General features: G+C 38.6%; 1 protein-coding gene across 2 annotated transcripts in view; it reads left to right on the forward strand.

The window, feature by feature from the left end:
* The first annotated feature begins 10,655 nt into the window (after window positions 1–10,655).
* The window catches only part of LOC103676623 (metabotropic glutamate receptor 8), a 580,162-nt gene continuing 576,248 nt past the window's right edge, over window positions 10,656–14,569 (forward strand). For both annotated transcript variants that reach the window (XM_008705831.2, XM_040644056.1), the window contains exon 1: window positions 10,656–10,782. In XM_008705831.2, the coding sequence (XP_008704053.2) occupies window positions 10,671–10,782 (112 nt within the window). In that variant the 5' untranslated portion in view covers window positions 10,656–10,670. The remainder of the gene's footprint in view (window positions 10,783–14,569) is intronic.

Raw genomic sequence — 14,569 nt, forward strand, 5'->3', positions numbered from 1 at the left:
TATATGTAAATTTTTTCATGTTCACAGATTGCTTGTCTTTCATTTAAATAAACAGGTTAGAATGTCATTACCAATTTGATTAACATCATTACTGTTCTTTTTCAAACAGAGCATTACCCCTTTTTCCAAAGAAAGTTTAACTGAATTGGTTAGTTTTAGGGGTTGAATTTCCAATAGCCAAACCAAAATGTCTTAGTGTAGATGTTCTGCCAAAAGTATTTGAAATCATCAAGTTATGAAAAAATAATATAACATAGGAAAGTGGAAATCTGCACAGTTGTACCTAAATTTATTTAAAGTGTCTAATGATCAGTGATGAATGATACTTGAGATGGATTGTGTCTGCTTGCCCCTCGTATCCACCATCTTTCTCTCTTTTCCTTCTGTTCACTGTGTTGGGAGACAACTCTGTCCAGACAACATCAACATGTTCTCTTACTCCTTGATTTTCAGTGAGTTTGGTCAAGGAGAGAGCCAGCAGGAGGTCAGGGTATAATTCTTTTGAATCCCTTTCTGTGGAGTTACCAGGGGTTGGCTGTGTCTCCCCAGGGAAATGATTGCTTTTCTCAAGATGACTTTCATTCATGATGCCTTCTGCTTTCTGTAACTGCTCCCTTCTCTAGCCCTTAGGGCCCAGGGGTGGCAACTGTTTGCTTCTGACTTTTACTGGATTTTGGCTTTACACTGCCATTGCCTAAATACTGCCCCTGCCTTGAAAACAGTCCCTTTATGAACCCTCCTGGAGTTACCTTAATTTGAGTGTGCCACTTCCCTGACTCATACGATACCTTTGCAAAAGTGGTGAAAAAATGTACCCTATTACAATTCAGTAGAATATCCAAATGGATTACCTGAAACCAAGAATTGACTTTGTAGTATAATATATGTTTATACTTTCAGGTATATACATGTACAAAAATGTACTCTTTATGTTTTGAAAAAAGTGTGCCTCCTATGACTAGCTCTTCATATTTGCCTCTGAAATTTCAAATTCACATCAGTAGCAAGCCATCTTTGAATTATTTATCTAGGAGTGAGAATGAATTGACCTTGTCTCTCCCTTCTCCGGTTGGCTTTGTTATCTGTGCTCTGTATTTGTGAGGAGGAAGGTTCTGGTGAGGGGTACAGTCTGCATCCTGGCCCATAATGAAATTAAACTTGTGACCTTAAAAGTACCAACATCATGCTATACTCAGCTATGTTAATTAACCACAGGCCCTTTCAGTGTGGGTGTGTAGATAGAGTTTGCTTACTCTGAATGAGCTGATGTTGGGAGAAGGATAAAAATAGAGTACAGTGAAATCTCTCTCCTTGTCTCTTTCTTTCTCTTTCTTCATGGCCTCCACAATTTCCTGTTTCAATAGACTTCCTCTCCTTTTCTTTCGCTAAGCTCTGCTGTGTAGCAACACACAAAAGTTTGTGTCCCTTTGAGTCAACTGTGGGAATTGAACTGAGAAGAAAGCCAGGAACTGAATTTCACACTTGGCCCTAACTTCTACAAGTGGGAATATTGCTATCTGTCCATTGTGCAGGCAGGATTGTTTGAGTAGGTCTTGGTTGGGGAGAAGAATAGTACTTCCTCACGTTTTTAGAAGCAAACTGAGGATAGTCATCACTCTTCATTATTATTCCACTCTTTGGCTCTACTTTTCCTTTCTCCTTTTCCTCTCCTTATTCATTTTTGGGAAGCTGAGAGGAGCATGACAGCTCAGGACAGTGTGAGGAGGGGAAGGTCCGTGCTCGACATTGACTTCTAGCTCCAACCTCCTTATTTTTAGCTAACTTCTGATTATATACTCATGTTTTGCCAAGAGCAGCTAGTGGTTTTAATACCAGAAAAGTAGTCACATCTGAAATGACAAAGTTAAATGGCTGTAATCATTATGGGTTCCTGGACCTGGTTCTGTAACAACAATAAATCCATCCCAAGACCGGGTGGCAGGAAGTTATCATAGTGATGTCTGCTGTTGCTAAGGCTGGCATTACTGGGGAAGTTCACAGGCAAACACTACCCCCTGAGGAAAGAGCATAGCTTCAAGCTGATCTTTCACTGGACAAAACCAATGATGCTATTGAACAGCATGAGGAACCCACCCCACTAACCTCCTCCACTATTAGGTTCGACAATCAATGGACAAGGTTTTTTGTAGAGAGAAACAAGAACAAAAACCTTTTTGGCAGGCATTGATGGTGAAGATGTGTGTGACTCAGGTCTTAAATTGTCTTCTCTCTGCAAACCTGTCCTCAGATGTATATGAGTGTCTTACAAGAAGACTTAAATTTACCAGGATTCTTAGGGGCTTCCTCTGAGTTGTGCTTCAGGTGGCTCATTGCTAGTCTTGTCGGGGGTGTCTTGGCTCTTTAGGGACTCTTTGTCAAACCAGAAACTGAGAGAAATGGATGCAGGATTCATAGTGTTTTGAATAGACAAGGCAAGTTTTATGCTAACCCACAGTATTTTGATATACAAACAGTGGGAAGTCCAAAAAAAAAGGCAGCTGGAATGGAATCATAAGCTTCTTGGACCATGAATGAGATTTACTGTGTCTAAGAGTCCCTCAGCCCCTTTGCATCTCAGTAATATCCCATTTTACCCTCTCAGTCATGTGCAGTCAGACTCAGTGATGGTAGCAGGGAGAAACACAGTCCATTTAAGGGAGATAGAAGCACTCTCAGCCCTGTCTAGAATATCCATTTTACAGATGAAGATAAACAAAAAGAGGCAAATAATTTTAAAATCTCTGACTTTGGTCTTTGATTAGAAATGTAATTTTTATTCTTCTTTAATGACAGATCGAAGTGTTTGCCAAGGTAGTTATGAAATTTTCATGGCCATTTTCAGCATTTCAAAAAGCTTAGTGGCAGTTGTATGCTTCCCTACAATGAGCCTGCACAGCTACAGCTAAAATGGCACTTAGTTGATTTGAACTGGAATTTTATCACCTCAGCTTGGTAACAACAGGTATCTCATGCTGATCAGACTTTAGCAAATGAATAGATCTTTGAGTAATAAAGAAAATGGGAAATGGGTGAATTTTTACTTAAATAGTTTTATAGGAAAATCTTTCAAAATCACAGTGCATGGAGAAAAATAATGAAAAGGGTCCTTGATTGATTGGTGGATATATTAATTTTTCTTTCAATGAATATTTATTGAACCTCTACCATGTGCTAGAAGGTCATGTTATAGTTGTAAACAACACAAAGAAGACCCCTGTGGAATCTGCATTTTAGTAGGGGAAATGGTATACACAAATTAACGCAGGCTATGATCAGGTGTAATGAAGGAAATAAGTAGGGTGATGAGGTACTAATGAGGGTGGGGAGACCACTGTAGGAAGGAAATCAAGGAAGGTCTGTTTGGGTAGGAGACATTTGAACTAAGACTGAAGCATGAGAAAAACCTGGAAGGACTTGGGCAAAACATATGGAGCAATAGGCATAAAGCTTGGAGGGCAAAAAGGGCTTGGCTGGGTCAGGTGAGTGAAAGGAAAGATGTCAGATGCCAAATCACAAGTTTCCTGCAGCAAGAAGTTTGGGCTTTATTGCACTACTGAGTGTTTACCCCAAAGATACAGACGTAGTGAAGAGAAGGGCCATATGCACCCCAATGTTCATAGCAGCATTGTCCACAATAGCTAAATCGTGGAAGGAGCCGAGATGCCCTTCAACAGATGAATGGATTAAGAAGCTGTGGTCCATATATACAATGGAATATTACTCAGCTATCAGTAAGAACGAATTCTCAACATTTGCAGCAACATGGACGGCACTGGAGGAGATAATGCTAAGTGAAATAAGTCAAGCAGAGAAAGACAATTATCATATGATTTCTCTCATCTATGGAACGTAAGAACTAGGATGATCGGTAGGGGAAGAAAGGGATAAAGAAGGGGGGGTAATCAAAAGGGGGAATGAAACATGAGAGACTATGGACTATGAGAAACAAACTGAGGGCCTCAGAGAGGAGGGGGGTGGGGGATTGGGATAGACCGGTGATGGGTAGTAAGGAGGGCACGTATTGCATGGTGCACTGGGTGTTATACGCAACTAATGAAGCATCAAACTTTACATCGGAATCCGGGGATGTACTGTATGGTGATTAACACAATATAATAAAAAATCATTTAAAAAAATAAAAAATAAAAAAAAATAAAATAAATAAAATCTTTAAAAAAAAATTAAAAAAAGAAGTTTGGGCTTTATTATAAGAGCAATGGGAAATAATTGAAGGGCTTTGGGCAAGATTTTTATTTTATCTGATTTTTTTTAAAGATCAGTTTGGTTATTGGTGTAGAATAGATTTGAGAGAGACAAGAACGGAAGCAGGAAGAGCTGTCAAGTGCTTTTAGGAATTCAGACATTGTGATGGCTTGGACTAGGGTGTGACTTTTTTGCTCTACCATCACTGGGGCATGACCTGAAATGGCTAATTGAACATTAGACATCATGTCCAAATTCTGGCCAACAGGAAAGAGGGAGGTGCATGAGAAAGATATTCCCTTTTCCTTTAAGACCATTTTTCAAAAGTTACCCTCATCACTGCTAATAATCATAGCAAAGAAGGCTGGGTAAATATATAGTCTTCTCCTGAGTGGCCAAGTCCCAGGTAAAAATCTGGGGTTCTGTCTAGAAGTAGGGAACAGTCATGAGAGGAAAATAATCTCTGCTAACTCTTATTTAAAATATATACTTACTATATGTATTTGTTTATTTTTGCTAAAATATCCAAGAGGTTATAACTGAATTTCTTTTTTCTAAATAGAACTTTTGCTTCCTTGAGTTCTAAGTCAGACTTTGGCCTGTCTTAGAGTTTGCAAGTCCAAGATTCACAGAATGACTAGCTAAATGTGGATCAAATAATTAGTTTTATTAACAGCTGGGTAAACATCAAATAACTTCCTCAGACACACAGCTGTCTGTTAAGAACTGGACTGGAAAGCATTTAGTGTGGACTTGTGGCCAAAATGGTGCCTGCTACTCCCATACCACATCTCAACCTTAGGACTCATTTCTGCCTGCACAGAAGACTTGAAATCAGCTTGTTTAACCAGAGACATAGGCTTTAGGCCTTCCCTCCAACACCTGGTTGTCCGTGGAATATGGAGAGGAAGGGTGGGCTTCTTTCCCAAGAAGAGAGGCCTAGCCTGGTCAATAGCCATACAGAGAAAAGAAGCCTGGTACGTGTGTGGGCAGGTCAGAGAATAAAGGCAGAGCCTGTTAGTGACTCTTGCCCCATTAATATAAAATCTGACCTCCAATTCTGTCCTCGCTCCCTTTTGGGGAGAGTAGAGTAAATGGTAGAGATCTAGGTAGAAAATATGCATTATAAAACTTCTCCAGAGAAGTAAGTTTGGGGGGGTAGGAACCTCTTCTGTGGACTCAAGTGAAAATGTAATAGAAGTAAAAGAGTTTTTTCTTAAACCAATTATCAGAAAAAGTGGAAACTAAAGCAATTTTTAAAGAGAGTATGGTGATGAGTATCTTGAGTTATACAATTAATTGCCTCAAATATGCTTTATTTGGGTAATGGAAATATGACCTTAATTTAAGTACACATTATATTTTTATGGAAACTCAGCACAAGGAAAATAAGCGATAAAAAGCAAAATGACAGGTGTTTTCAAGTGATGCAATTTTGATGTTATAAGGCATTGAGAGAGAAAAAGGAAACAGTCATGTAAGGACAGTGGTAGAGAAGGCTGGAAGGGAAAATGAATGGAAAAGGACTAAGAGGTTAGGGCAGGGCTGATGATGTGGAAGCATGGCAGTGAATGTCTCTTCTATAGAGACCTGGAGGAGTGGGTATATTAGGCTTCTAGCACACTCAGGGGGTAATGGGAGAGAGGTTAACAAAAGTACTATTTATAAGGTGTGGGCACAGATAAAGGACCCAGCACTGGATGCGAAGTACTCAGAAATTGGCAACACTGGGAAAATCTGAAGGGGTAAGGGTAGAGAGTAGTCACTAGAACCTTGTAAGAACTCTAGCCGTGGTTGAGGGCTTAGGTAGAGGAACACCAAGTTGGTGGGGGAAGGAGTTGGGAGAATCAATACTCTCACTTCTGTCTCCTGCCCTCCCATCTCTGTTGGTGTCTCCCAGTGGCCAAACTCAGATGGAAGCCTGAGGTGAGGGAGCTCAAGTGAGATAGTCACGGAGCAGCCTCCCAGGACATATAGCAGGAAGGAGAAGGAGTAAAAAGGGCAAATGGAGAATGGTATATCCAATATTTTGGTGGAATGCAGGGCAGAAGGCTGTGAGGAAGGGTCTGCATCAAAATTCCTGCCACAGTTCAATTAATTAATTGTCTCCAAATAGTCATTGAGCATTTGCTCCGTCAGATGCTAGGGATACCAAATAAATCAATAGAGAGTTTGTGGGAGGCTCAAAAGCCAGCACACAGTCATGTTTCTCATGTCAGATGATGGAGGTTATGGGAGTGAGGAGGAGCAAAAGACTGCTCTGCCTGAGAGAATTAGCAAAAGCTTCACAGGAAGGAGGTGACTTTAGAGCTGGATATTGAATTTGGGCAGAAGATCATCAGGTGGACAGCATGGGCTACACAGGGAACAGCATGGACGGGGTGCAGACACCATCAGGGCATGACAGGGAAGACAGGAGGTTAGGAAGGAGGATGGGACAGAGTCTGACATCAGGGTTTGGTGACCCAGACTGAAGAGTTTGGATACCTTTTGAATGGGTGAAAGTTAACAGAAGCTTATGAAGGATGTTACTTGTTACAAAGAATGAGCTGATGAAGAATGCTTTTACTAACACCCCCTTTTCTTGGTACATTCTCCTTCTTTTCTTTCTCATTTCCTTCTCTACTTCTGTCCCTCACCTACCACTTTTTTTTTTCACTTTTCTTCCTTCCTCCCCCTCCCTTCCTTTTTCTTTTCTTTCCTTTCCATTTCTTTCTTTTCTTTTTTCTCTTCTCTTCTCTTCTCTTCTCTTCTCTTCTCTTCTCTTCTCTTCTCTTTTCTTTTCTTTCTTCCACTCTTGTTGTTTCTGGTAAATGAAACTCCAGGGTAAAGGGATTAGTTAGGATGGATTTAGTGGAGGGAAAAGAAAAAGAAACATTCCAGGTTTTAAGGAAAAAAATCCCACTTCAGTTGCCAGTAGGGGGTTAATTTGAAGATAGTGGAAATATTGGGAATGCTGACACAGAAATTAAAATGCTTAATGAGCCAATGCTTAGTGGTCAACTACAATAAAATTAAAATGAGATGTGACTTCATAAAAACTTGAAAAGTTGTCTTAAAATATGACCAGTATACCCTGATGTCTATTATTCTAGACTGCAACATAGCAAAAATTGAGCAAATGAAAACACAAACATGTACTCTCAGTTTTCCACACCTTGATCTGCAAAAGAAAACTCCTCAAGACTTTGGGGAGTAAGTCCTTTACCTAATTATTCCAACAACCATTTTCTATCTGCACTTTTATTTTATATAGCCTTTACACCTGTTTAATTAATCCTAAACATGATGCTGACTGCTAATTAAACAGCCCTGAAAGTGACTGACTGAAGGTAGTAATTTGAGATAATTAGTTTTGGTTTCAAACACTCAATTTTCACACTTTGTGCTCATTTTTAGAAAGGGGTGGCTCATTATTATAGGCAGGGTGGGGGTTGTGTAAGGCATTTTACTGCTGGACGCTGAGTAGCTGAGGAAGTGGGAGGATTATTATATATCCAAACAGGACAAGGAAATGGTATAGTGCTATAGAATTTGCTATAGAATGCTCCCCTATGTCTTCCTACACACACACACACACACACACACACACACACACACACCATACACACATGCACAGAATTCCTTCCAAAGTGAAAGTCAGGCTGCCAAACCTTTTTCATTAGAACATAGAAATGTATGTGCTCTTGATCTTTGGGAGTTTTATTTAGTAAAAGGTAGATCTCACTGAGTCATTCATTGTCTCTTTCCCAGGTAATTTAGAAGCAGGCAATAGAAGGTGAAAGAGGCCCAGATTTGGGGTGCGGTTGGAGATTTGAAAGGGTGGACTTGCTGAGGAGTCATAGGCACAAAGTGTAATCATGGGAACAATCTTCCAAGATAGGGCCAGTGTATCTAGCAGAGAAAGCAAAGGAGCAGGAAGGAGTTAGGACAGACCGGTTTTTATGGTCCCACAATATTAATAAGCAAGTTAACATGGTCCCACCAGGAGAACAGGACCAGGAAGAATTGGGGGTTAAATAGAATAAAATTATTGTTATAGTCAATATATATATAGATCAGGTTACACAGAAACTGAATGGATCCTGCAGCACCTTGGAGAGCTCCAAGCACATTGTTCTAGCTGCTGCCTGGGTAACTGAGACTTTTATATCTTGGAAAGTTTAGTTTTAGTTTATTGGCTATCGATATGGAGTAGGACTCTCTAGACCCATGAAAGGTTATTCAGATGTTGAGGGCTTTCCAAGGATGTCTAGAGGAGAGTCCACTCCATGTGGACTGGAAATTATCTGGCCAGAGTGTGGTGGGTGACAGATTCCAGACTATGCAGTCAGCCCTATGTGGGAAGATGGAACCGTAGTCTCTGACATCTTAGCACTGACACTAACTGCAGGATCAGATGGAGAGCAAAGTTAATTGTTTTATGTACCAGTCAAACCTGCAACTGTAACCAAGCAACCCGAATTAGGGCATCTTGAAGTCATTTCGACTTCTGAACTTTCACACTATGGCAGGGCAGCAGAGGAGTGGTGACATGCACAGTTGCATAGCTCACGCTCCCAAACTGCACTTCTTTCACTCTTCATACTTTCCTTGGCTTTCACGGTCTCTTTCATCATGACCCCACCATTCTTTATCTCCAGTCCCAAAGACTCTTAAACTCCATATCCCCAATATTATTGCCTACTTTTTAGTTACTTTCATTCATTTCATAGGAAGCTTAAAAGAAGCCAATAAAAAATTAAACTCATAATTTTTGTCTTCCAAATCTCCTCTTTTTCTGTGTATCTTGGTAAATAACAAACATCATCTACCCAGTTACCAAAGCCATAGAACTAAGAGTCATTTCACGTTTCCCCTCATTACCTTCACCTTACCTTGCTTTTTAGGTACTTACAGGTTCTACACCCTTTCCCACCCCCATCCCCCCGTCATTGCCTTAGTTCAGTTTTCATACTTTCTTACTTAGATTTCTATAGTAATTTTCTAACTGGTTGCCCTGCATCTAGCATGGCTTTTTAAAATTTATCTCTAAGCATAGTGTGAGCCCACCTGCATTCGATTCTTCTGGAGAGCATATTAAAATGGAGATTTCTAAACCTGTAGACATACCAAGTCAGAATTTTCAGGAATGGGACTAGCTAGGTGTACATTGAAATTTGAGGGCTGCTACTTTCTCCGCTGCTGCCAATGTGATCTTTCTAAAACAAAAATCTGATTATGCCACTACCTTAGTTACAGTCATTCTGTGCTTCCCCATGCCTTTGTGTTTAAATCCATACTTTTTGTCATACCTGACTAACCCTTTATCTGTCCAGCTTTGCAGTTATATTTCTTGATGTTCTTCCCTTGCTACCCTGCATTCCCTCCATGTGAAATGCTGCAATTCCTGGCATCTACCATGCCCTTTCTTGACTGTATGCCTTTGGACATGCAGTTCTTTGTGGCTGAAATGCCCTTCTTCACCTTGTTTGCCAGATTTCTTGCATCATCTGTGCCCCATGTAGCCATAATGTCCTTCCACTCTATTCTTTAGCACCCATGTGTTCTTCTATCCCAGCACATTTTAAAAGGCTTTTAGGGGGAGATTTGTGGCATGTAGTTAATTTGTTACTTTGAATTTATTTAAGATAAATTACATAGGATTCCTAGTTTTCAAAGTCTGGCAATTCACCCTATGTATGTCAGAATATTGTCTATTTTCCTAAAGAAATTGTGGTATAGATTCCCGTTTTGTAATTTTTTTGGGTGGGCAGCTGAAAAGATCTTTTTATTATAAGATAACATAGTTGGCTGTTCCCAAATCTTTTTGTGGTACTCAATGATTATATCAATAAATGGTGAATAGACTTGCAAAACTATATATTTAAAGTAATTTACCAAAAGTATAATCTTAAGACTGAAATGGTATCAAGTGTAAAAAAATCTCGTATTAAATTCTCTGTTCGTGATCGTGTACCCTTTATGTCCTAAAGCTAATACAATTTCAGAGGTGACCTTTTCTGATGTGTGTATGCATTATACCTTCATTTTGGCTTCATTTTTGTGCCAGAACTTATCACTTATGGCATAAAAAAGAAGCAACAAAAAGGACAAATGTTTTGCTTTGGCTTCAGAACCTGAAGCAGCACTAAGTTCTTTCTTGCTGTTTAGAAATGTGTTTTGAAAGAAAGTGAGCTACGGACTTTTATAAAATATGAAATAAAAATAAAATAAGATTGGTGGTCACAAAACCATATTTTGACTTCAGGCTGATATGTCTAGTTTTCTGGTATAGCTTTGGCTACTTTGTCTCTTGTGAGATAATTCATCATTTGACAAGATTCTTCATGGGTTGAAATGATCTGTCATTTGTTTTACAGATACCTCAAATCAGCTATGCATCCACAGCCCCAGAGCTAAGTGATAACACCAGGTATGACTTCTTCTCTCGGGTAGTCCCACCTGACTCCTACCAAGCGCAAGCCATGGTGGACATTGTCACGGCCCTGGGGTGGAATTATGTGTCAACACTGGCTTCTGAGGGCAACTATGGAGAAAGTGGTGTGGAGGCCTTCACTCAGATCTCAAGGGAGATTGGTAAGCATATATTTATCAGATGATTGCATTTGGAGGTGACAATTTGTGGAAGTCTGAGCATCTCCAAGTGCTCTCTGATCTGTATGGAATAATTAGAGCTCCCACAGATGCATGACCCAGGCTGTCCACTCTAGGGGGAACTTGGGTTTATTATAAATGATTTTGTTGTTCATGGTCTATCAAGGTGACACTTTGGTGCTAATTTAGGAAATAGAGCTCCCGACTCAGGCGAACATTTTTTAAAGTTGTCTGTTTTGATGAGGGAGTTTGCTGGCACATTAAAGCCACTGTAAATTTGAATAAATGACATACTATTTGATTGTTCTAGATGGAAGTTTACATTAGCAAGTCATTAAATTAAAAAAAAAAAGGCAGTGGAATTTAACATCCAACACTAGAGGGATTAAGACTGGTAATCATCTTAAAACAATACTGAAGTAGCCCCCGAGGCTATACTTCAGCAATATTCTTATTGTCATATTTGACTTTTTGCATTTTTATTCTTAACCTTATACTCTGTAGCTTACAGTGGAATGAAGGGCAGTATGTAAAATTTGGGTCAGAACAAGGTGCTGATGAGCTCTGTCCTGGGCTTTTATCAAGGTGCTTATCCAAACCTCCATAGGCATTTTACCACATGTATGTTTAGCCATGAGGTTGTAAATACATTTCATTATGTGAAAAAAACAGAACAACACAAAAAACAACTTAAAGTGCAAATCTTAATGCTGACTGGTCAACAACATAACTTGGTGGGTGAAAGGAAACATATTGTTACTTAACAAATACTATTATTCTTATTAAGAATTACTGAATAAAATGTACATATTTTTTCTCTAAGAGAAATAATATTTTGTGGAAAAATTAAAGTGCCCCTTGGCTGTTTTGAGTAATTTTGAATTTGAAGGAAGAAATTATACTGATAATTTGTTGTCTTTCTTGGAGGCTTCAGCTCAGGAAAAGACCATGGGAGTGATTTGGGCTTATGTAGAATTACCAAGGATGGAGTCTGAAGTTATATTATTGGAATAAGATTTCTCTTGAAAGACTTGAAGATGCTTGGGATCTGTTCTTCTGCATATACTAGGGCATGAAAATTTATTATACACAATAGTTAGTATATTTAACATTTGTTCCAGTGTTCCAAGCCTGGTGTTGTTGGACAGATTGGGTTAATTGATTTAATTGAAGAATTGTCCACACCTGTTGTTAGTGTCCATGATACCATACTCTTTGCTCTTTGGAATTTTAAATTCCATCATTTTTGCTATAAAAATGATTCAAACATTCAATTAACTTTAAATGATTACCAATTATATTATCTTCTTGGATAAGAATCCATTATCTTGGAGGAAATGCCCACTCAAATGAAAACAAAAGCTTCTGGAAGCAGGGTTAATGCATTATTTAAGCAGCTGATGTCAGTTCCCACCAGAGTGATAATTCTACAAGAGAAGGAAACTGATAGAGTATGTATGAAATGATATGTTTTTTTGCAGTGATCCTGTACATTCTTCAACTACAGGTCACATTGTGTGCATGAAACAGATTGCTGTGAAAAATTCAATACCGGACATAATTTGCCAGTTGTTGCAGAATCTGATAAAATGCATTGTTCTAAAAGTTAAGTGAGATAGCAGTTTTATTCTTTTGACTAAAAAAAGAAATACTTAGTTTTCTCTTTTGGGGAGCATTGCTATACTTTGGTAATACTGTCACATAAAAGGATTCAGATGGTGCCATTCATTATTCCTGGGAGAAAATAATTTTAGTGCCTTGTGTGTGCTCCTGATTAGAGCAACATGTTTCTTCAATGTTGATCCTTTCAGTATTCTGTGACTTGGTTGGCTGTCCATTTCAGCTCTCACTTATCTGGGGAATGGAGGAGGGCTGGATTGTCAATTAATATGCAGAATACTGAAAAGGCCAAATTGGTACCACACTAGAGTATGCCATGGAATATATTAAATATCAAAATCATCCCTCATTTTAATGACAAAGATTTTTATCTAGAACAAAAATAGCTGAAAATTAAACCTTTTACATGACAATGATATTAATGGGAATAGCAAATGGTAGCAACTTAACCCATTCTGAAATGATCTGATGACTCTGATGAAAATTCATTAGTTTTGTAACATTCACTTCTCTTACTACAACATTGATGACATTTCTGTCACCAAGTTAGTAGTATGTTTTTAAAAATCTTAGTATCTTGACTGAGAAGGAGATATATAAATTCATTTTGTGGAGTGTCTGCCTATTAATAAAATTATATATTTTCCCAACTCTTATAAATTTTCCTGTACTCTGTTCAGATTTTCTCTCTTTAGGAACATTGATTGCTAAGAAGTTTCAGTGTAAATTGAGGCTTCCAATGTTTCCTCTCTGATTAATTCAGACAGATCATAATGGAATGATAGTGAAATGAAAATCTGTTTAGTGATAAATTGCTTGTATGGTTTGATTAGAACATTTTTCATTTTAACAAATCTGAGACTTGCAGGAAGTGTATGTGAATCTTGGAGAATGAAGAAAATAAGTAAATGATGGTCATGAACACAGACAGATGTCTGTGATGCCTCTTACCTAGCCAAGATCCATCTAGGGAGAGCAGGACAGGAGTTACTTGATAAAATAAAGACAAATAGTCCTTTGATAGCTGTTATAGTATCAGCCCAAGGCATTCTTGACTATAGGATTTTTTTTTTTTTGAAAAGGCCAAAACATATTTGAGATCAGCAAATAGCACATTTGATTGGAGCATAGTTTGTGTCATGAATTATGGGAGACAAAATTGGAAGACTTGACATGGACACATAGTTGAGTATTTCACCTCCCAGAGAGGTAATTTTATTCATCTTCTAGTCCATGAAGGAAACTGCTGAGGGGAGAGGGATCTATCAGGACATGTGTTTAAGAGTGTAGTAATGAGAAGTGGAAGATGGGAAGACCAGTTGAAAGGCCTTTGCAGTATCAGTCTTGGCTTGATATAGGGCAGTGACAATAGAAATGGAAGAGGGAACAGACTTAGGAGACATTTGTGAGGTGGGGTCTATGGAACTTAGCAATTGATTGGAGGTAGAGCTTGAGGGTAAGAAAAAAATTAAAGTTGAACTTGAAATTCTGAACCTGGGCAATTAGGAGAATGCAAGTGCCACAAATAGAAAAGAGTCAGTAAAATGGAGAGGTTGATTTGGAATTGGGTGGGGAGTGTGGTTTCGTTACAAATACAGTAAATTGTAGGTATCAATACATATCTTTTTGGAGAAAAACAGCAAAAAACGTTTGTCTAGAGCTGAGAGGGGAACTGAGATATAGACCTGAGGTTCATTCTCACAAAATTGGTAATTGAGGTAGGAAAGGTAATTGCTGAGGTAGAAGATATAGAGTGAGGATTGAAAGGGGCTGAGGATAGACTCTTGGGGAGAAGTTTTATATATAGTTATGTGATAACAAGACTTGGTAAGGATGCAGAGAAAAGGGAACCCTTGTACACTCTTGGTAGGAGTGTAAATTACTGCAGTCATTATGGAAAATAATATGGAGGTTACTAAAAAATTAAAAATAGAACTACTCTATGATCCAGCAATCCTACTTCTTAGTATATATCTGAAAAAAAAATGAAATCAGTATCTTGAAGAGATATCTAGACTCTCATATTCATTGTAACACATAATAGTCATAATAGCCAAGATATGGAAGCAACCAATGTGTCCATTGATGGATGAATGGTCGAAGAAAATACATATAAGTGGAATATTATTTGGCCTTAAGAAAGAAAGAA

The sequence above is a fragment of the Ursus maritimus genome, unplaced genomic scaffold, assembly GCF_017311325.1.
Source record: "Ursus maritimus isolate PB19 unplaced genomic scaffold, ASM1731132v1 scaffold_3, whole genome shotgun sequence".
In the NCBI taxonomy this organism is placed as follows: Eukaryota; Metazoa; Chordata; class Mammalia; order Carnivora; family Ursidae; genus Ursus; species Ursus maritimus.